This window comes from Coturnix japonica, chromosome 1, assembly GCF_001577835.2.
Source record: "Coturnix japonica isolate 7356 chromosome 1, Coturnix japonica 2.1, whole genome shotgun sequence".
NCBI classification, from domain to species: Eukaryota; Metazoa; Chordata; class Aves; order Galliformes; family Phasianidae; genus Coturnix; species Coturnix japonica.
In genome coordinates, this window is record NC_029516.1 from 53,315,671 (window position 1) to 53,340,122 (window position 24,452).

Consider the following 24,452-nt stretch of genomic DNA (forward strand, 5'->3'; position numbering starts at 1 on the left):
TCCCAGCCTGTGTCGCTTGGTGCATCAACTGGGGTTGAAAAGGAACTCGAGGTCCTCAAGTCCAACTGTTTACCCAGCTCTGTCAGGTCTACCACTAACGCAGACATGTCGAACCATGGCCTGGACTGCTTGTGGTGTGACATCTTTTGACTGCTAACTTTTAACTTCATTCTGTGATTTTTAGTGATGTTTTCATGAGGGAAACACATTTTTTACTTGTATAAATGTAAATTTATTTTATTTTGTGATGTCCTAAGGTATAATTATTTAAAATTTCCCTTTGAAAAGTAATTAGAGTTGGGCAAGCTGCCTCGTCGCTTCTGGAGGCGTTATGAAAGGGCAAAGTGGCCCCTTGTTTTACTTGCATTCTCTCAGTTGTCTGATTTCTGCTGGCTTACACTCATTCTGTCATAGATTTCCTTCACCCACTTGCACACTCACTCACTTGTAAGGACCAGGCATATATGTGTGTGCAGGTGGAGAAGTGAGCATCACGTGGGACTGGGGATACCAGTACTGAGTTCACATCATGTATCTTGAGATCTTATTAACTGGGATTGGCAAACTGGCTTTTGTATGTGTTAGGAATGAAGGGCGGGTTTGATAGCGTACCTCACCATTTTGTTTTGTTCCTTGTTAATGTTAGGTAAAAGTCCTGACTGTATTTTGAGAGTAATATTTTTTTTCTTCCATTCCTTTATTTTTTATTTTATTTTTTTTTTAATGTATATTGAGCCATAGTCCTTCTATCTGCAGCAGACACTGATAGAGGGTTTCTCCACTGCTTATTTTATTCACGTGCATGGAGTATTCTCTTCTAAAACACAGGTCTCTCTTTCCTTGCTGCATCCAACTTCCTTTGACACATCCCAGGCAGTGACTTTTATATGGAAAGCATGTTCTTCCTTAGAGTCCTGGCAGTTTTATTTCTTTAAAACAACCCCATACCAACCAGCCTTCCGCAACACTGGAAATGAAGGAAAAAAAACCACTTTCTCTGTCACTAATCTGTGTTTCTTTTGATGATATTTCTATTGGTCTTAACGGTATATTTGTAATAGTTGTAGTTTGATCTGGTGGTATTGTGAACTCTTTAAGGTGCCTGCATAGACTCTGGTGCAAGTTTTTACATCATATGGTTCATTAATATTCATCTTGTTAATAGAAATAATTTTATTGTTGGTCTGACTCATTTTAAATGGAGCTGCTTTTAAATTACTGGTGTAAAACTAATTAGTTGTGTTGTAGATAAGTGATGCTCTTTGTTGCAAGCTTCCCTTTTCTTGTATTTTCTGTGCCTGGAGGGAATTCTTAGGAAGGGAATTTAAATCCTCATCTCGAGTGCTGTTGATGACAATTAAATGGAAATTCTTGTTCAATCTACTTTACTGGATTGCTGATGAACAGTGGAGGACAGTACTGAGCTTCATTTTCATGATAGTGCTTTCTTTATGTTGTCTGTAAATGTTTCCTGACACACTTAAGAATAATTTCATTCCTTATTAAAAAAAAAAAAAAAAGATAATAATGGAATAGTATGGCTGCCTGCAGCCTCATACTGTGGCATATTGATTTAAATCAGCACAGTGTGTACTGGCACTGTGAAAGGATGGCTGTGCCTGTAGCCTGTAGCTGAGTTGAATGTAAATGCTGTTTAGACCAGGACTTTCAGAAGGTTTTGCTGATTGTTAACTAGTATATGAATTTCAGCTGGCCTGTAGACATCTATGGTGTGCATGTTTTTACCTGAAGCTTCCCTGGGGAAAAGGCTGTAAATTGTTTGCCTTTCTGCTACAGTACTGCATCTGTAGCAGCCAGTATCTCTGTCAGTTAACTGAACAGCAGGAGACATGCAATCTACATAAAGATTTAATCTAAACTATGGGTGGTTAGTGGCATAGAACTTTCCCACTTTATTAGCAAGTGGATATAATGTGATGTTGGTCAACCCATCAGTCACTTCTGCAAAGACATCATTTTTTCTTTACATTGCAAAGCTGCCAACACACAAGTCAGGTTTAGGTTCATGGAGGGCACAGCTGCATACCAGCTGATTTTGAAGAGCCTTTTTAGCTGCTCCATCTCTATGCTTTGCTATGTTTGGCATAGAGAAAATCCCAGTATAGGCCTCTCTCTGCAACCACTGGCTCCTCAGCAAAAAAAAAAAGTTACAGAATCTTGAGCTTTGGTTAATGAATGGTGAAGAAAGATCTAAAATATATAGAAAGCTTAAAAGAGTTTTTTTATTTTCAGTAACCCCAGGAAGGCTTCTCTAGAAAAGATTTCCATCTGTGTTGTCATACTGAAGTTTGCCTTCAAAGCATGCTGCCCTCTTGGATAATCCCAGCCTTCTTTCCCCTTGCTTTTGTGTTAGGGATGCGGAAATAACTGATACATAATGCATTCCGCTTTGCAGCAAGTTAGCAGCTGAAACAGGTAATCATTTGAACAAGTTCAGTGCTACTGCATTATGTAACAGAGAAACTACATTAAGTGTCACAGTCATACAGGTAGGATGCTGCTCATCCTGATAGCGGTCATTTTTTGTTGCACCTCTTTATGGTGTTTTGATCAGTAGGATTTTTCTACTGCTCTTTTATAAATCTTTGCCCATTTTATTTATTTCATGCCAGTTTGCTTCTGTCGGTGGCATTTCCTTCTAGAATTGTCCTGAGTTCAGTCGCAGATGATTTTTTCCTCAGGCCTTTCTCTGTAATTAGACTGACCTCTTTCCTGTGTATATCCACTGCCACTGTCCTTTATAATGCACTCAAATGTTGAACATTGCTTAAATCTCATCGTTTCATAGTTGTCAGTGCTCAAATTTTAGGAAGTCTCAATTCTCCATATATACATAGTACAATTACATAATACAGTTTACAGGCCTGAGTGTTTAATGGCATCTTGTAGCTCAAGTTTTATGATGATCTTGAAATAAGTGAATCTCCTAACTTAGTCAGTGGCATCCTTTCAAGCAAGGTCTTGAGAACTGTAATGGGAATGGTGTGATATGAAATTCAGACTGTTAGGGTAGTCTTTGTCAGAATAAGTGTGGAACTAGCTGAAAAATACAAAAAATATGCAACTGTGCAAAGAACTGTTGCTGTATGGCTTGACTTAGAAGGAAGGAATCTTGTGGATGTATACAATGGGCATGCTGGGAAAACTGAAACTTTCTGTCATTGCATATAGACCATGAAGAACAGAAGCAGGAATTGAATTAAAAGACATCTTGCATTATTCTCCATGCTGCATGGATTTGCATAATTTCCATTGATATGTAAAGAGAACTGTGCTTTCTTCCTTTTCATCCTCAAACTTTTAACGTATTGACAGCAATTTTATAAATAAACGGGATGATATAATATACAGTAATGTTCCATATGGGTTTCGTAGGAAAAATTTGATGCAATGAAATGATTTACCGTAAGTAAAAGAACAAATGGAGAGTTCTGATACTGTGCAAATAGAATACTGTGAATTTGCTGATCTTCTGGGAAGCTCATGTGTTTTTGGCAGTCATTTGTGCTATCCGTCTTTTAGGAATAAAGGTTTATTCCATCTTATTCCATGAGATTACAGGAAAAAAACTGGAGAACAATACCTGGTTAATTGCTGGTCTTTCTATTTCTCTGAGGCTCTATATGCTAATAGGAAAGCGTCCACTGTGCTACTACAAACATATACCAAAGAAATGTTTTGATTTTCATGTATAGAATATGGTTAAATAGTAGTCTAGATAAATCTTTTGCTATCCTAAGTTCTGTTGGTGCCCTGAGCAGTTTAGTAAATGGAGCAGAAGATTTTATTTACTTTATTTTCTCAAATCAAAATGGAACATGGCCCAAAATAAAGCCAAGTAGAATTTCTGAGAGCTACATATCCAGCCACCTTCCTCAGTATCTGTATTCTTTACCATTCTTAGACATTACAGGTACTAATGTACACACTCACACTAAATTTGAGAAAAATGTAGTATGTATATGAAAGGCCATAATTGATGTGGTTTTTATCCATATATTTTATTTTAACTGTAGCCCACTGTTAGAAGGAGCTCCAGCTCCCATTTCTTCATGAGCTTCTCTATCCCTGGCAGTCTTATATTCTGTTCTGTGCATTGGTTTTTCCCTTTGATACATGTCCTTTGCATTTGTCCTGAAGGGTATCTATTATACTGGAACTTTTTGCTTAGGTCTCAAATTAGGAACAGTGAGCCACTGAATATCATCATATTTTGTAAGATAAAATTTATTAGCGGTGTTCCTGAAAGCCTTCCTATATTTACAGACAGGGTGACTGAACCAGTGTTTAACAGTTTTATTAAATTCAGTTTCATGTTATTGGGAAAATCCTATTCAGCAAATTGCTGATGCTTGCTATTTCAGTCACTTGCAGTCTTTGGAGAAGACAGCTGGGTTAATACATTATTGAATATTTTTAGAATCCTTTAATGCTGAGTTCACAGGAATCTCCAAGTAGACTTAAAAGCAGCAAAGTTTTTTGAACAGTTTTGCTTTGAAGTTTCTAAGGGGCTGCTGCAGTGCCAGTAAAACTTAGTTCTGAAGGCTATAAATAACAATAAAACAATGATTTCCACTGGCAAGTAGATCCTAATGATGGGAAGGCAAAGGAGGCCACTGGGTACAGCAGGTACAAATGTGTACTAAACATTATGGTTTAATGGATCTGGGCAGAAGTTAGGGGTTCAGGAAGAATTATCCTCTGAATGAACAGATACTAGAGTGACTTACGAGACATAATACCTCCTGCATTGGAAAAAAAGCCCAAACCTTTCAGTGCAAATACATTTTCTTTGAGTTAAGATAGATGAGGGACCTTTTTCCTGTGCTGGGCTAAATCCAGGATATAAGATGCCTTGTTTTATTTTTTGAAATTGCCAGTTAGACCGTATGGTTCAAAGTTACAAGAAGCCTTTTTATTCGTATTATGAGGTCAGCTGCTCTCAGAAAAGAACACAGAAGATGGAAAATGCTTTAGAAACTTGGAAAGATTTGGAGTTGTTTGGATGCTTTAAAACAAAACATAGAATCATTGAATTGCTCAGGTTGGAAAAGATCTTAAAAATCATCGAGTCCAACCACAGCCTAAAAATACTAGCCTAACTCTAACAGTCCTCCACTAAATCATGTCCGTGAACATCACATCCAAACCATTTTTAAACACATCCCATGATTTATTTTGCAGAGTGGGAGAAGAAAGGAATTGACGAATACCGATTGGCCTCATTTAGAAGAGTTAAAATAGGCAGTAATTAACAGCTAGTTAGCTGTACACCATCTTGATCTCAGTGGTGGCTGCCTGGATAGGGGCCATAAATCCATACTGCAAATGAGAACTGCTTCAAGATGCTTCATTTAGCTAAATGAGATGGTAGCCCTCAGCTGCTAGGAAGCTGCGAAGGTGGTATTTATTAGGTCAGAGATTGGTACTCACCAATCTATTTCATTCCCTCTGGCTATGCAGGTGCTCATTATTGTTGACAACTTTTTTAGAGAGCTTCAGTAGTTTAATAGTGTGCTCTGTTTTCCTCTGGTAGGCATTTGGACAGTCTTTCTCGATTCACCGCAAAGTGGCTGAAGATGGGGAAACACGAGAAGAGACGCTCCTCCAGGAATCTGCATCAAAAGAAGCTTATTACCTGGGGAAGATTTTGGAGATGCAGAATGAGCTGAAGCAGAGCAAGGCTGTGGTTACCAACGTTCAGGCAGAGAATGAGAGACTCACTGCTATCGTCCAAGACTTGAAAGAGGTAAATGGGTGTGTGTGAGGAGCAAGGGAGTGATTTTCTTGGAGTTTCTTGCACTGATTGTTACTGAATCATGAAAATGCTACAGGATGTGAAAAATATTCACCTTCCTGGCAGTCTGTGATCCTCCTGCAGGCCTGCCAGCTTGAGGGAGCTGTGACTTAGAAAAGAAAAAAAAAAGAACTCTCATTATGATTTTTAAAGAACAAAACTCACTTCAGGCAGCTATAATTTTATAAGTACTCTTAGCATTTTGCTTTGTATTTTACAATGCCTACATGAAAGTGCAATTTATGTAACTTTTTCTTAAAAAAAACCCTTCTGACATTCATACAATTACTTTTTTTTTTTTCTCACCACCTGTACTGTTACTCAGGTATTTTTTGAGTTGCTTGCATTAGATAAAGCTTTCAACAATCTTCTTAAAAATCAAAATGCACGCTTGCTCGCGTTCAGAAAACTGACAACGCTGCACACTTTTATTTATCTGCTTTTGCATGCATACATCCACTCGTTCAAATCTTGATTGTTCTATGCATACCTGCTACAGTTTCAGTTCTCTACGCAAAGCAGCCAAGTGCTTGGGGGAAGTCAGCACTTGGTAGTAGCCCCATATCTTCCCTGCTTCCCTCATGAATACTTGGATATGAAGGCTCCCTGCTATCCAGCTGCAAGAAAAGACCTTTCTTGGGTGATTTTGAAGGACTCTTCCTATATGTGGACTTAAGGAAGATCACGTTTTCTATAGCTGAGTTGAGTGTCATTCTTTTTACTTACAGTAACCCCTTGGACAGGATCCCTTACTCTAGGTTTAAAGATTATTGAACACAAAAGGGTGAAGCATTCTTATTTAATTGTTGCACTGAACTTGCACATAATACAAGTTGGACTTCAGTAAGAAATAAATGCATGCTATTTATTTCCAGTATTCAAGTGAACCACGTGATTATAGTTGCTGTCTCAGTGGTTAGCAAGTAATAAGAAGGAAAATCAAGTTTATACTCATCCTAAAATCAAATCCTAAAAGATCTGTATGTGTAGCTCATTACATGTTTACCCATGCTTGGGTAAAGCTCACAGGAGAGCAGAATCCTTTTAACCTGGGTTCAGTCACAAACAACCAAGTCAGAGGATATGTGTTTGTCTTTGTACTTGTTTCCTTCCTCAGGGGTCTCCTCAGGTTCCTTCAAACACAGAACTCCCATTTTCTGACAGAGTTATTGATCTATAACTTATTCAGAATGCAGTTTCAATACCTCTCCTCCCTAGAATATTGATTGTCCTCATCTCTTTGGAGATAATAGCAACCCTTAGTGTGGGAGCAGCTGCAGTTGTTTCCTGTTCTAATGCTAAACAGAAACAAGCCCTGGTAGTTAATTAAAGTGTGGAGAAGTAATTTGCTTGGATTTAAAACAGGCTGATAGACTATTCATTTATTTATGATATTGGACTACAAGTATAAATCCTTTACTGTGTGGAACTTTGTATTTCATGGGGCTACAGTCAGTGTATTCAAACAGAAGTGAGATTAGTGTCTTCACTTCATGACTGGGCTAACACCAGACACTGTTGATGATTAATTATTTCAATATGGTAGTATATAGAAGGTGATTGATACCACCATGGGCTGTTAGGCATCCTGTCACACTGGATTACACTTGTATCTCACCTTGTGCTCAGGAGTCTGATCCTTGTACCAAGCTCAGTCCAATCAGGTAAATCCTACGTCAGTAACATCCAAGTGGCCACAGTAAGGAGGTGCCCTTCTGAAATATGTCCGCTTAGTTCTGGGTACTGCTGACAAGCAGTGCATAGCTTACTTCAAGTTTCGATAGCAATAAGATGGGAAAAAAACAACAAACAAACAAACAAACAAACACCCCAAAAAACATTGATTTAAATGTCTGGTGCATTTTGGTGTGAAGACGGTCAATAGAAGATGCCACAGGATGATAGCTACGATAAGAAAGTAATTTGTCTCTTTAACAAGTTCATTTGACAGTTTAATTGGAGGAAATTAGGAAAGAAAAGTGGGCTTTATGTAAGCAGCCCTACTGAGTGCTGGAAAGATAGATTCTGGATTTAAGTTATTTGACTGTATTTAGTCTTTCTCTCCATGCCCCCAGCCTTCTCCCATCTCTAGTCTGTCCTGGGAATTCTCTTTTAAAGATGTTCGGCTTCCTGATTTTGCTAAGAAATTCGTAATTATTTGAAAGCCTGTGAGCATTTTCTGAGCTGTTACAATACACTCACATAAATGCTGATAGCTTTTAGGAATCTTGGGAATTCCATAGCCCTGGAGTTTAAAAATTCATGCATGTTTGCAAGTATGTGCTACGTAGTCACAGCTGTTGTCTGCAGGGCAGCTTGACCTGCATCCCTCTTGTTATAATAGGCTCGAGTCCCTGGGGATCCTTCATCTCATTCTCAGAAAGCAAACAAACTGATTTCAGTGCTCATCATTAGGAAAAAGACATGTTTTGGAAAACCAAAAGTATCTGTTTTACACTGAGGATGGAGAATGAACGAAGGATCTGTGTACCCAGACGGCTTTTTAGATCCATGTTAAAATGATCAGAAGAGTAAAACACTGGCGGTATTATTTATGACTTAATAAAACTCCCTCCCAAGAGTTTTGGATCAAAATATTATCTCCTAGGCAAATAAAATATGCGCCTTGGGAACTAGGTAGATTTTTTTTTTTCATTCTTTTCTCCCACCAGCACGTCAGATATGTAAGTAGAATGCTATTTGGAGATTGTTACAACTGTCATAAGCTGAACCAGAAAATAGGCTGATGCCAGTCAGAGACCAGATTTCATGTATTTTGTGTGCTGTATAACTTAGGGCGGATGGCCTCTTTGTGTGGAGAGATCAGCAGGGTTATTTGCCCATTTAACCTTTTCCAGCTGCATATGCAGTTCCTCTCCTTGTTCAAAAGGCCAAAGGAAAAAACTCGAAGCATATTTTACAAATATGATCTCTTCTCATTTTCCAGTGGTTGCTTTCATTTATTTAAAAACAGTATGTTTACTTACAGTCAAGAGATGAGGGACTGTTTCTTCCATTTCTGCCACTGTGAGGTCTTTCTTTATAAGCATAACTCTGTAGGTGAATAGCAAGGATGAAATCACTTTCACAATCACAACCTACTGACAGAGGTGGCCACACTAGCAGAAATGTTGCAGCTCAGAGTCTAGAGCAGAAAGCTCTTGCAATGAAATCATGTCCCTATTCTGTAAGGAGGCTGAATGCCTTGGAGCTGCGTGTCAGCCTCAAAATTGGTGGAAACTGGAAAGGAAAATGCATGAGGGAAGCAGGGGAAGCTGTAAAAAAAAGATGCTTATACAGTGTGAGTTTTGCAGGTGTTATGAGACTAGGCTTAGGATATGTGTGAGGTGGTAGATTAATTAAATTATTTATTTAAATTAATTATTTAAATTAATTAAATACATTAAGCTTTTGTGCTTGAAGAGTCTAACGTGAAGAGATGCTGCTCAGCTCTTCCCAGCACTCTTGCATTCATGAAACGAGACTAGTGAAAAAGAGAAGAAATATCCTATATACATGGGGAACTGAAGAGTTAAACCTCATAGTCTGTGGTGCTAAATGTCACTGCAGCAGCTGCTGGGCTTGCAGAAAGAAATCAGTGCTTGGGTACCTGCAATCCAAGAGATAACAGATGAACAGGGGGGTTTGTTATGGCACTGTTAATGAGCCATGGCAACAATATACATCTGGGCTTCTGGACAGCCAAAAAAAAAAAAAAAAGGGATAAGAGCAGTGGAAAGCAGATAGGGAGAAAAAGCAAATTGATGAGGGATTGTGTGCTGAAACCAAGTAAAAAAAAATATCTTAGATTAAGTTGTGTAGCCCCTCTGCCCTTGAAATCAATAGCAAAAAGTTTTATTCACTTTGGTGGTACAAAGATCTTGTACTTCCTACTAATCAGTGAGAGCATGAGAGTAATGGCTTGGACTCTGAGGGGAATATGTATATGATATGAAGCGTCAGCACTTGTTCTGGGTGAGTTATTGCAAGAAATCTCTCTGCTGGCTTATAGCCATTTTATAAATGCAGCTTCATACTAGTGGCCACACCTGCATTCTGAAACATATGTACACGAGAAATGGGAAAAGTTATATTTTATATTAAATGCGACTCCAAAAAATTGATAGCAGGCTATTTCAGTTTAAAAAATGATACTTTTTCAGTTGGAAGAATCGGAAGAACTTAAGTTTTTCTCTCATTCGTGACAACCCAAAGTAGAGCTTAAAAACTTTTTATGCCAACACACATCTAGTAAATACCCACACTGTGTTCTTTTGTTGCTGAAGGCTTAGACTATGACAGGAGTTGTTGTACGTAGCGCTTCCTGCTTAATTCAGGATGTAGTTACGTCCAGAATAGATCCCTCGTCCTGGAGGCTCCTTCTGTAAGTAGATACCTTGGTTTCCATCTGTAGAATTTTCTGCCCACCTAATGGTCTGTTTGAGTCAAGTCCAGGAACCTCTTTCTTGAACTCAAGTCTGCTACAACTCTTTTGCTGGACACTGAAAACTTGCTGTAGGATCTCCCAAGGAGATGTTTCCCCATCTGACCTCATCCCAGGGTATTGTTAGCGCTGACCTAATTGGAGGAGAGAGAGTGCCAGCAACGTCCTATACTTGGGTTCCATGACAGGACAAGGGGAGATATAGATTGGGTATAAGACAAAATGGTGGAACATATATAAGACAATAAGGTGGAACAAGTTGCCCAGAAAGGTGGTGGATGCCCCATCCCTGGAGGCACTCAGGGTCAGGCTGGACAGGGCTCTGAGCAACCTGATCTACCTGTGGGCATCCCTGTTCACTGCAGGGGGGTTGGATGACATAGCCTGTAAATGTCCCTTCCAACTCAGTGATGATTTTTTGACTGCTGCAAGGTTTGGGACTCAGATATCTTCTCTGACTGAGAGAATATGAATCCATTTCTCCCTCTGAAGAAAATGCTTCAGCATTCAGTGACAGACTATTTTTGGGGTGAGATTCCTTTAGGTGAAACTGTTCCATTTTGTTGAGGGGATGGTACTTTGTGGGTCAGAGTGAGCAAGCTTGTAATGAATGACTGTCGCCTAAGGGCTACACCCACTCAGCTGGGAATAGGGAACTAGTTCTAGTCTCTATTTCAATTAATGTTTAATAAGAAATACTTGAATATTAATTGAAGCAGAGACCAGAACCCCAGTCTCTCCTTTGTGAGGTTGGACGAAGGTAGCTGCAGATAGCAAATGAGGTAACTTTCTCCAACTCTCTGTTGAATAAAGCTGGAAAAGGTAAGCAAGTCCAAGAGAGGATCACTGCCATGAACTGTATGGAGATACTAGACACTGCAGTGTCCTTCATGAGCTCACCTGGCTTCCTCCTGGTGTGATCCAGTACTTCCCAGTGGCTGCCTCCACAGAGCCATCCTGCTGAAGGATAGTAGTTTCTTTTGGCACTTTCACTGATGAACTAAAGCTGGCATTATAAATGTATTTATCAACTACCAACATTATGCAGGTATTTGCAGCAATGGCTTCATTTCTAGAGAAGAAGAAAGAAATAGTTGTGAAGTATTCAGTGCACCTATCTATCACTAATGGTGTCTTCATCTTAATGCATCTCCGTGCAGACACTGCTTTTTGCAAAGAAGCTGCAGAAATGTGATGCAAGAGCAGGCTATGGAGATTGCTATAGAGGTTAGAGCAGGGAGTGACAGAGAAATAACAGAACTGTTTATCTTGTCAGGACAGCTCACTTGTCATAATTTAGGATAGTATTAGCATAGTCTTTATAACTATCTATATTTACATTCCTTTGGTTTAGGAAGTTTTCTTCAATTGAACTGGCTCTAAATTAGGCTTAAAATATAAATTTATTATTTGCCAACTGGTGGGTACTTTGCTCTCTCTTCTTTCTGGAAAAGTTTACTGAAGGGAGATTTTCCAGCTTGCTGGTACCTAGCCACCCTCATAAATTCTTCTCCCTCCTTTGATGGAAGTGCTAATGTTTTAGCAAATTTTTCAGCTTCTTGAGACTAAACAAAACAAAACGTGTTGTTTCCTTCAGCTTTCAGAAGTTCTGTTCAGATAGGATGAGAGGTAACGACTTTATGTTGCATTAGGGAGGTTCAGGTTGGATACTGGGGATATTAGGCTCCCTTTGTCCAGGGAGGTTGTGGATGCCCTGTCCCTGGAGGTGTTCAAGGCCAGGTTGGATGGGGCCCCAGGCAACCTGATCTAGTAAATGTGGTGGCCCTGCCAGACAGGGGGTTGGAACTTCATGATCCTTGAGGTCCCTTCCAACCTGGGTCATTCTGTGATTCTGTGATACAGTCTGCAGAAACTCAGCAGTGTATGTTTGTGAGGCAGGCTGGATGGGGCAGAGCTGTGGATTTCATCTTCAGTGGTGTTTGCTAACAAAGCTTTTTTTTTTTTTTTTTAGCTAATTCTGACCTAGTTTGTGAAGCAGTTTTCTAAGGGCATTGTTTTGCAGACTTGGATACTGATACTCATTACTTTTTCAATTACTGTCCCTGTTCTCAGAACTTTACTGAACTTCTTTCTGAAAAGACACAAAATGGCTTTCTTTAGCTTGGAGACAGAAAATAAATCAGGCTGTGAATTGTAATCCTACCAAACCTCTTCTGGTGCTGTGAGACAAATACCCTAATAAGCTGATAGTTTATGTCTCAAAAGAGCTCAAAACATAGGCATCAAAACCTGTCCAGGCCTGATTAGCTTGTGTTGACCGCTCCAGAGTACCCTTATCAACTGATAGAGGTTTAATTATGAATCTACCATTCTATTTCATCTACTTCCCAGTTGTCACTAAACACTTCCTTGTGGTTCTTGTTTCACATGTATGCCAACAAATCACTCTCTCTAGCAAGTGAAACCCAAGCTGGCCTTATAAGATTTGCTTTCATATTTCCTGAAATGTGGTTTATTGTCCTGTAATTACTCATAAATTTGCCATGTTTGAAAGCGTGTACTCCTCATGAGCAAAAAGTACAATAAAATAGGAAGGTTACCAGTGCAGGATAAATACATTTTGCTGTGATGCTCTTTTCTAGGGGTGATCCTCAGCTCATTGTTCTGCTGGTTTCACATCCAGATATAGCTGCAATCTACTCAAACCAGATTTGGTTGCTGTGTTTCCTGTTAATGAGCCCGGAACAATGACTTAGGATGCAAACTTGTGATCTGACACATGCATGACACTATTTTCTTTGGCACTGTTCGGGCATTTAGCTCTTCTGTGAATAAAAGAGTCAAACAATGGACAGTAGGGAGGTCAAAAAAAGGCCAGGCGGGATAATAGAGCATTACCAAGGGACTGTTGCATAAACACAGAGTGCCTTGTTACAAACACTCTAATTCCCAATTTCCTTCAGAAAGGGTCTTTTACAAGGCCTCAAATAGAAAATGAAAGAGGGTGTACCTTCAGCTGTGCTCCATAATCTCTAGGCACTGATTAATCAAGTCAGGACCGGGCAGTGAACTGTTCTTACATAAGGTCTGGTGAAATAATGACCTCTTATTTGTGCTGAGGTAGCATCTGAAAGCCTTTTGTGTACCCCCGTGGACAAGGTACTCTGTGAGAATACGCAGAGAAAACAGAGGTAGAGGCCAGAGGTAAATGTGTTTAAAAAGTAGTTGGACAAACTTTATAGAGAAGGGGATTGTCAGTGCTTACTATACCTGAAGATCCAGGACTAATGCATGGCTGGAAAATTTCTTCAACCCCATGATGCTGGGGAAGATGCCAGGAAAATGTATCATATAGTGTCCCCATTTCTTGTGTCTTAGGCTCATGTGAGTGGTCACTGCTGAAGGCAGAATATCAGAGTAGCAGTGCGCAGCTGTTTTGTGCATCCTCGTTTTGTTTCACTTTTAATATATTACTTTGCTGAATTGTTTTTGTTTCTGGACATTTCTCGTATGAGCTGCTTATGCTGAATCAGTCTTTTCAGTATTAATTTTCCGGTTATGAATAATTTGGGCTCTAGCCTATTCAGGTGGTGTGGAGTAAGAGATTTTGGCAGCATTAGGATTAGCTGCATTGCCAGTTTTTAAAAATCCTTGCAATGTGATGTAAACCCTTCAGAAGCAATAGCCCAGAAGCACCACTGATCTCTACCTTGTGACTTCATTCATTTGCCTGGGATTAAGTGAGAAGGAAGGAATACTCAAGTTGCCAAACTTCCTAAAGCTCAAGGCCAATGGCTTAAGCTCTGCTTGAGATTAACTCAGCAGGAGAAGGAGAAACTTGCCCAAAGTCTTCACCCCTTGGGTGCATCAGTAAGTCGAGCATAAGTCTCAGTAACAATAAAGAATATTAAACAAGGAAAGAAAATAATTTTGCTGTCCCTTCTCCAATTAATTCCCTTTAGTGATGATATCCCAAGCAGTTTCCAATCTCACAAAAAGGAGAAAAAGAGTTAAAGCTTCTCTGAGAGACGGACGCTGTTCTTCGCAGCCCTTCAGTGTTAAAACTTAAGTGCCTGGCAACTGCCGAATGCTTTATGCCTTAAGGACTCCTTGGGGTTATACCCACAGTAAATGTGATGGATTCCCAGCCATCAGTGCACAAACAGTGCAGTCACATTTCTTTTCTCCTGGGAGCCCCATGTGCACTGTAGCTCTGCCTGGTTTAACCTCCTGCTGTTGACTTTCTCCCCTTCACTGCATACAGATATATATCTGTTCTCCTAGTCTGCTTTCTCCATAGCTTTTGATACTGCTCATGATTAAGAAGTACAGAACTGGGGTGGTTGATTCAGAGATGAGATCTACCAAGCAAATTCAGAATAGCTTCCAGTCTCCTTTGGAGCTGTTGTTAGTACTTAGACCTGGAGAGAAACTCATCATGCTGATCACATGTGGACAGCAATTACCAGCTGGGGCACACTGCTTCCACATCTGCTCTTAATTGTTCAAAACCCCTATTTATTTTCAGTGTTTTTTTTTCTTGTCCTTTAATCAATACTGATTTATTTTTAAGGGTTTCTCCTGAGACTTACTAGGTAATTTTGGGAAATGCTATTTACCTTTTCCTAGGGAAATGTCTTAAGATGTCAGGGCAGAGAGCATTAATATTAACCTTACCCTGGGGCTGGATGATCTGTTGGATGTAGAGTGAGGCTGAGCATGATGTACCTAATAGAAATATTTGGATAATTGATGACTAGTAATTACTTCCTTGGCAAAAACAGTACAAAACAAAACAACCTCCCCCCAAAAAAACATCAATAAAACAAACAAAACAAACACACAGAAGCAAAGTCTACGAGACTCTGAAAAATATGAGAAAGGTGGGTGATTATATTGTCTGTGCTCTGTATGGTGGCATCTTCTATTTTGTATTCACTCAGCTTACATTGTAAGAAATGGAACTCTGCCCTATGCAGCAACATGATGCCATCTTTGAGCATGGTCCTCTGTGGAGTAGGTTCTTGTGCTCAGATCTCTCTTCTGCCTTAAGCCCCCAAACTCATTACTAGTTTGGCACTGGTATGAATTGTTAATAAGTTCTTGGCTTTCACTATGCGTGCTAATTGTGCTTTCTGCAAGGAACTCGGTTCTCGAGGGGAAAAATGTGAGAAAGATGACAGGGCAGTGAACAGCCAGAAGCTCAAATATGCCCCTTCTTTCTCTCCCTTTGCCCTTATTATAGTATATGAGACAAGCTGGTTATTTTTAGTCATTCTCAGCAGTTAGTGCCAGTCAGCATCCAGGAGGAGGGCAGTGAGTCAGGCAGAGGTCAGACAGTGTTATCACTCTTTCATTGTGATGGTCAAATCCACTTTTAAGCTTCAGGATTGAGAGAAATGCACTTTTGCTGGCAAATGTTTTAGATGTGTACGTGCAGATGCTCATACATAATCAGAGCTTGTCTGCTGCTGTGACATGATTGTTTTAAAAACACATCAGATAGGTAGAAATAGACATGAGTGCAATTTTTGTCTTTGGTGCTCATTCATTCTGGCTGGTGGGCATTTGGCTCTTTCAGCCAAATGTGTCTTGAAGGCATCATAATAGATACATGGTTTTCATGTTGGTGGCAGGTCAGGATGTCTGCTCTGATTCTGGCTGTGAACTGTATGTGAGGAATTGCTGTGGCATTACGGTGTCAGCATCAAAGTGGGGCGGGTTAAAAATGGGCCATGTCTTGTGCATAGCTCTTCATGAAAGTAAGGCTTAAAGGCAATGCAACACAGAGTTATGGCTAATGATACAGGGTAATTTCTATTTGTTGCCTATATTCCTTCCTGTCTCATTTTACGAAGATAAAAAAAAGATATCACATTATGGGTTTTTGCTTAGTAGCCATACTTGATTGAAAATGCACAGACAAAGTTCTGGTCAATATGGAGAAAGGAAAATGGATCTTTGCTAAATGGCTTTGCTCAAGTGGTATGCTCATGTATCTGCAGCTCTCAACTGAGGCATGCACAGATCTGGTAACAGATGAGAAAAGAAGGGAGTTAAGAGAGGAAGATCTAAATGATATGTATATATTGGTTTTGTTTTCTGAGTAACTACAGATATATCAAACAGAGAAATTCAATATTTCGGCCTATATCAAGTCATCAGCAAGGTTCCACGAATTCGTTCTGGCTTGGTTTGCTCCTGAAAACTGTCAGAAGGATGGCTTGAGTTTGTTGTCCAGGTCTTCAAATGTAGACCTGCAGGCTTCAAATACAGAGCTACAGACACTTCACAAGATGGGAACTTTCAGTTCACAAAAAGATGTAAGCATGTTTTGGAGCAGAATGAAAAATGTGTAGGAAAACATTTGGATAGGCTTACTGATGATACTTTCAGATGTGTTCCTAGGCATCTTGTACTCACCTTGTCTTGGCTGCAGTTCTAACAAACATTTTGCTGTTTGACAGGCAAGAAATAGATGAAGACTTACATAATTTGAGTGTTTTTGATGCTCATTTTGGAACTAGATGATCTTTGATGTCCCTTCCAACCAAAACCATTCCATGACTCTAAAAGTTTATTGTAGATCTCTGAGACATCATCAGAATATTTTTATTTTTGTTTTGGAGGTTAGAAGATACAGCAGATTTTTTAATACAGCTTCATCTCTCTGTGCTCTATAAACGTCGCTGGTGATTTGAAGTTGATCCTCTGACAGCTTTTTTGTATTTTTATGTAGTTTTCTGTTTTTATCCCTTGCAAACACTTTTAAATAGCCAATTATTAAATTACCATGACATTTTTCTGGCACTCCAAAACTTCTGAAAGGGGCTTCCTCCCAACCTGATTGCATAATTTCACCATATTTGTTCTGAGATGCAGTTGTAATGGAAACTACCATTTTTGTAAATAAACCATTGTCAGTGAAACTGAATGCTAAATTTACTGTTGAAGGTTAAAAATATATTGTATGGTTCATCCATATGAAATTATGTTGACATCCTCTAGGGAAAGAGTGCATGTTCTGAAGTTTAAAAGGTAAAAACAAGCAAACAAAACCGATGTGAGTCTGGAAACTTAAAACAGGAAATGTGCACCCCTGGTGATGTTTCTGTTTCGGAAACCCTCCTCAGTTTTGCATGTTATCGATAGCAATAAGCTCTTTATTTGTCATCAGCTGTGATGTAGGGCAGCTATACCACCTGCCTCCTTCTGAATTCAGGCTGTGAATTGCATGGGTGACCTAGAGAGGAATGTAAAGAATACTCTTAGCTTCTTACTGCAGTAGTCACTAAGGCAAAGCAAGCCAACTGCCAGCTTGGCTCTAGTTGTATTCTGATAGTAGATCAATCAGTCTTTCATACCCATTGACTTTTGGGAGCCATATTTCCTTTGGAGACACAATAAATGCATCATGCAAACTGAAACTTCTAAGTAAGTTCCCCTGAAATAGTGTTTGGTTTTGTTCTTAGCCAAACTCAGAGATATTATTGATTCTTTTTAGAGTCATGTGCTACAGCCTCCACAACTTTGTGCCTTCAGGCAGGAGGAGCTGTGATAACGTATTTAAAGGCAGGAATAGTTAGCAAAAATTGTTCTTATACCGAAATCGGAATATCTCTTTCTTCCAAAGGCAGCATAATAATTGGAGATGTTCTTTCAGTCTTGTTGTTATTTTGTTAAAAACTATGGCAATAACTTAGAGCAAATTGGAAAGAGAATCTTTCTTTCCATCAGGAACCAAATACAAAGATTGGATTGTCTTGTGTTTCATACCATATTGCACGGAGCTTTGGCTGTGAGCAAGCTCACAACCATCAAAACAAAGAGGGGGGCTTATTATTTTTTTTCATTGGTACTTAAAGAAATTTAGCCATGGCTGTTTCTAGCCTGTCCACTACTGCAGCAAAATTCTAGTATGAGCCATGTCACCTTACAGCATCTGAAATGTAAAACCATACACATTTTCATTACCTTTTAGTTTTCCTTGAAGTAGTGGAGGCAGCTCCAGACATTGTCCCCGTTTAAGGCCTTGAAGGTCAAGTTGTATCTAAAGCTAATGCTGCAGCTGAAAATAGTTCAGACCCTATAATGGTGTCATTCAGTGGTGTGGGAAAATAGGTTGTGAAAACAACAGTGAAGTAAAGTAAACACATCACTTCCTCCACTGAAGCATGTAACTCAGCAGTTTCTGGAGTCATGGTGCAGAGCCATGTGCCGCCTTCTCCTCTGGCTTTCTCTTTTCCATCTCCTGCCTGTAATCCATTAGAAGAATCCATTATTTCACTGTGATTGGGGTTAGCTTCTAAACATGATTTATTGCTGCCTCCTCTTACAGATATACAGATATAGCCTGTGCTTTCAGCTTAGATGTTCTCCAGTTAAATTCAGATTTTCTTTGTTCCTGCAATTTTCGCTTTATAGTGTGGGGCTTTATTGCACAGAATTGATAGCCTATTGCTGTTCAGCTGTGGATGGGGAAGAACAATTTGCTCTGGACAAATTATATGAAGTAGACATTTTGCCTTCGGTTAGGAAATGATTTTTATCTTCTTCAGAACAGAAATTGATTTTCATTTAAGTGTTTTCCTTGAGTTTTAGAGTTTTCGTGTATTTATTTTCTTCTGGAAGATAACAATAAGCATGGAACTGTTAATTTGGCCCTTCAGCAAAATGCATCTGAAACATGACATCTCCCAACTTTACGCTGTGCTGCAGCTTCTGTGTGTGTGCATGGTGCCCTGGTCCATGCCATACTGGTATCCTGCATTTTGACATACCTTAAAAGCTTCACTGGAAAATTTGCTTCCAAGTGCGAGGTGCTGCACTGGGGTTGAAGCAATTCTGGACACAAATATAGACTAGAAGAACTCCTTGAAATCAGCCCTACAGAGAAGGACTTCAGGGTCCTGACTGATAAAAAGGTGGGCATGAGCCAGCATTGTGCTCTCTCTTGCAGCCTAGAAGGTGAACTGTATCCTGGGCTGCATCAACAGAGAGGTGAGGGAGGTGATTGTCAATCTCTGCTCTGTCCTTGCGAGGCCCTGTCTGCACTACTCTGTCCTAGGCTGGGAACCCCAACACCAGAAGGATGTGGAGTGATTGCAGTGGGTCTGGAGGAGGGCCTCCAAGTCCTTCTCAGTAGGGTTGCCCTCAATGAGTTCTTCTATTACTCTGCATGCCTGTCTGGGATTTCTTCAACCCAAACGCAACACCTTGTGCTTGGTCTTGTTGAAACTCATCTGGTTCATATGAACACACTTCTCTCATGCTTGTCCAGATCCCTCCGGATGACTTCTCTTTCTTCTGTTTTGTCAACTGCCCCATTCATCTTGGTATCAAACTTGCTCAATCCCACTATATGTGTCATTGATAAAGACTTGGAACACCAGTCCCAGGCTGGACCCTTGGTGTATACCACTCGTGATCAGCCTCCAGTTGAGCATAAAGCCATTGACAATAACTGTCTGATTGTGACCATCCAGCTGATTCTTTATCCACTGAATAGTCCATATTTCTCCAATTTAGAGATAAGGTTGTAGTGTAGAACTGTTTCAGAAGCCTTACTAGTAGTGTAATGCTGATGTCTAAACTGCCCATAATCTTCCATGCCAAGGTAAAAAAGAAAGTTTCTGCCTCAACCACGCAGGATTGTATTTGATAGGTGGGTCATTTTCTTGTGTTATGGAAACGATAAAGATCATCTGGATAAGCAAGGACTAGTGATTGCTGTTGTTACCTCAGAGGTGCTGCGATCTGTTAGCTCCCTGGGTACTTGGTGAGCTAATTTTACCAATCTGTTTTTATAGCACATGTTAATACCTTTCATAGAAGAGATAAAATACTTCAAAAATGCGTTCTGTTTCCAGCAGGACTGTTTTTGTGTTTTTTTTTAAAAACTATGTTGTGTTCTACAAATCCTCTACCTCTTTATATGTTTTATTTCTCCTGTTAGCTGAATGCTCACACTGTCTTCTAACTATGCTCTTAAGTTCTTAAGGTTATACAATTGATTCAAATTTACTGTGATCAACTGAGTTTTTTCACCTAATGGATTAGTTAATGTGCAGAGGCTGTTTCCAAGTTTTAATAACCGTGTTCTCTTGCATTTGAAGGTTCACACATCAGTGATGTGTTTTGCAACCTGAAGCTCAGAAATTCCCAAGATTCTTTTTTTCCCCAGTGCTGAGTGAAACGTGTATTTCCAGGTGCTCTTGATTAGTTTTTATCTGTGCTAGTATGAATCTATCAGGCTCTTCTTAATAACCAGCAAGAGAAGATGCAAACTGTCTTGCTGCAGCTTTCTTTCACATTTGTTTAGTGTGAACTTCATTCCTTTCTTGTTTTCTGTTAAATTATAGGGACTTACAACTGGCTTTTCCATTTAAAAAAAAAAAAGCTTTTTCAGAGCATTCCTTCTTTTGCATCTATTCCTTTCTTCCATTTCTCATTTGCTCTCGACATTGTGAGCTGTTGATAAACCAAGTTTCTAATTGAGATTCTAAGCAGGAAAAACCACATCATTTGCTTTTGTTCTTCCATGAAAGCCCATATTAATGGAGACTGCCGTATATAAGGCAGTTCTCTTACACCTTTGAGAACAAAGAGGAGTTCCTGTCTGTAGCATTTCAGTGTTTTCAAATTGCTGTGCTGAGCCAGGAGATGCTTTACGCAGAGTCTTGACTGTCCTTATCAATGCAGCTTACAATCAGCACCAGTGATGGCCTGATGAACATGGTGCACATAGGAGCTGCATCTCTGGGACAGTTCCCAGGGCAGAAAGAAGATGAGCCCTTGGTCTTGCTCAGAGCCTTGCTGAGAGCTGGTGTTTGACCTCAAGGCCACCGTGCAAACAGAGCTGAGCCACAGGCTGGTGCACTCTTTGCAGTCTGCAGCTGTCTCAGTAATGTGGGATCTGATTCAAAGCTCATCAAACTGACTCAAACTCATCAAATTTTAAAATTTCCCATACAACTTCTAAGTGAAATATTTAATGTAATTTAGTAGAAGGAAGAAAGTCAGGCTGAGGTGTGATTAGTTGAGTTCCGACTAACCTTGAGTACTACTCTCTATTTCAAGCAAACATTCGGGGCCTTATCAAACATATAAGAAAGAAAAGACCTTTTCTCAGGTATTAGCTGGTAAGTATTAAAATCCTTTTGATAACACATGACATTATTAATGCCTAATGAGGATGAACTCAGACAAGTAACATGCAGGCATATTATGATTTACTTTCTCTGTTGTGCAGTTTAAGCGCGCACTAACTGGAGCACAAGCTAAAACATGCATTTTAACTATAAGCAGTCATCTTGTTTGTTATTTGAACTATGCAGGCAGAAATTGTTAGCCAGGGTGTTTCTGAGCCTATGCTCAGTTTCATAAAGCCTTTTGGGAAAGCAGCATTGAGAGAGACCAGCCCATCCCTCTGCCCACAGCTCATTGAGAGAGATGCCTGCTGATTTCTGTTTAGGTTTTTGTCACTGGGGGGGATAATGCTGTTTTTATAGCAAATAAACAGCTTGTCATCACTGCTGTACTTTGTTGATGAATGTTGGCAAATAAGCAGCATGTAAGATTATGTTTTTCTTTTCTCGCCTCTTTAAATTTATCTATCGTAGATGGCATTTGTATGTCTTTCATCAGCTCCTGTTCAGCTGAAATGACACATATTTGAGAGAAATTAGTCTTGGCTACATGCTCATTACACTCATGTATCTAGATTTAAAAAAAATGGAAATAAGGAGAAAGGATTGGAGATGCAGAAAAAAATGCTTTGTGGTCTTCTCACAAATGGTAATAGAGAAAGAAATCCCCTGGAGATTGTATGGTCAGTCTTACTAGGCAGGGCAGGATGCTTGTATTGCTGAACACAGAACAAGGAAGAGCGGGAGAAGCCATCAGGATGGTGCTTACATTTGAAGCAAATTATTGGAAAAGATTCAGTGGGCGTTATCTGGGTCGCCAAAAGCATTCTTTCAAGAGAATGAGAAGAAAGATGAAAGCGTTTGAATGGCCTGTTTAGATTTGTTCAGAATCCACCTCCTCTGCTATGAAACTAGAATGTCTGCTCTTAATTACGTTGTTAGGTAAGCAGCTCCTAAATAAAATCTTGACATGATTAGTGTCAAACAGCAGCCTGAAGGAACTGTGTTAGGGCAGTTGCAATCCTGTAATGAGACAGAGTGAAAGTTTAGTCTTTGTTCTACTTTTGTGTATGAGAACAAGCGAAGAAGACTGTATCAGGAAGAGCTGTGATCCAGTGATGCGCTAGATGAATGCCAAAGAACACGTCTGAATTGTGCTTGGGTTCTCCTGAGGCTCAGCTAATGTGATCTCTGAGGGACTCAGGAGTGTGGGGAAAACATTTAGAATTCAGTGGCTGGTATCTTCATCATCCCTTTGTTGCTATAGGAGAGATGTTTCCAAAAGCTTCAGGTTTAGTGATTGTAGCTGGAAAGATCCACAGAGAAATAAAGTTCCTACTTCCTCAACTTGGAAAGTTTCTACTTTCCAAGCCAGAAATGGATTTTAAACTCGAGTCTTTGAACTGCATCTAGAGGAAAACCACACTTTATTGATCCCCAGTGCCTCCTTTACCTACACCTTTAACATCTCTGATCCCAAAGTGAGGATAGGGATATTCTTTTCCTAAAGCAGCTCAGCTCTCTCCCTGATGCTTGCTCCAGCTACGCACTCCTGAAATGACATCAGCTTGCTGCAAAGAAATGCTGGCCATACTCTAGATCACCAAAATGGGTACTGTTTGAATTCCATAGTCTGGGCTCACACACTGCAGCAGAGCACAGTGAGCTTCTGCCAGCAGAGGCAGGACTGGGGCAAAGAACAGACAGATGTAGTTGCAGGGTTAATTTTTCCTGCTGATGGCTGTAATCTTCTTGAAGAGATGCACTCTGCACAAGCTAAAGCAGAATTACACGTGCCACTGCTATGTGATTAAAGGTGAAAGGTAAAGGCTATTGAACAAGCAGTCAGTGCCTGACAGAGGTCATGGTTTGCAGAAAATTATGATACCAGAAACTCCATTTGTGGGATTCATCCCATTTTGCCCTTATGTGTCATATGCTGCAGTGCATAAAGAGCATGTTGCAAGTGTATAGGCATGATGCATATTCCACCTACTGTATATGTATTTGTATGTGGGCAATGCAATGATCAGGAAGAAGCAAAGGGAATTCTGTGGTTAGAATAAAGCCCAGTATAATCATTAAAAGCACAAAGAATTGTTAGCAGCTGGGGTCATCTTCCTTAATAGACACTGATAGCAATATTTCAAAGATGAAAAACCTGAGAATGGTCTGCAACTGTGCAGGTATGTGACAGGCAATATATTGACCAGTTAACGGAGGGAAGTTCATAAATCTTATCTTACTCCTCTAGCTTGTCTGAATCTTGACCTAGTTCAAGTGCAATGCTGATTTTCCCCCATGAGGATAGCTGTTGTTTCACTAGATTGATTGTTCTGCTGTGTTTTTTGCAGCATATGACTGAATTCAGTCATGCTATATCAAGCCGATAGAGCATACAAGAGAATAAGAACTGAAAAACTAGCTTTTAAACAGTTATTTGCTGAAACTGCTTTTGGATTACATCAGTAATAGTATTACACCAACGTCTTGATTGAATTCTTTAAAAACTCACAGAATTTTAGAACACTGTAATGAGCTTGGGGCCATCCTCGAATGTTCTATTTTATGTTAAAAATACAGAAGGAAAAAAGAAAAGGAGCAGAGGCTATCAATCAGCCCTGGCCTGCTGGGATATTAGAAAATATAGATGGAGCACTTTCAGACTGCAGTCCCTTATGCACAGGGACATTTCTTAGCTGGGGACACAATGTGGGGAGGAGGCTGCCCTAGACACGTGGGTGGCTGAGTTGGCACCCCCGTTTCATCCAGAGATCACGAGTTGGCTTTCAGACTTAGAAAATGAAGACGTTGGTGCTGAGATACTTAGAGATTAGATCTGTCTTTGAAAAAAAACACACAACTAGATGTTTTCCTGTCTGCTTGTGGTGTGGGTGTGTTCTTCTGGATTTCTCTAAATCTGGAAAAAGAGTAGTTCTTGATTTGTCAGTGTCCTTCAGCAAGGACAAAGGGGTGCTTTGCTCTTCTGCTGAGCTGGGGACTCTGCAATTCAAGGGCTGCTGAGAGCCTTTGCCCTACAAATGCTCTAGCTGTTGTGGGGGAGCTCAGTATTTGTCACAAG

General features: G+C 39.9%; 1 protein-coding gene across 9 annotated transcripts in view; it reads left to right on the plus strand.

The window, feature by feature from the left end:
• Positions 1 to 24,452, plus strand: part of BICD1 (BICD cargo adaptor 1) — a 194,506-nt gene that overhangs the window by 118,297 nt on the left and 51,757 nt on the right. For all 9 annotated transcript variants that reach the window (XM_032445530.1, XM_032445531.1, XM_032445533.1 and 6 more), the window contains exon 2: positions 5,558 to 5,770. In XM_032445530.1, the coding sequence (XP_032301421.1) occupies positions 5,558 to 5,770 (213 nt within the window). The remainder of the gene's footprint in view (positions 1 to 5,557; positions 5,771 to 24,452) is intronic.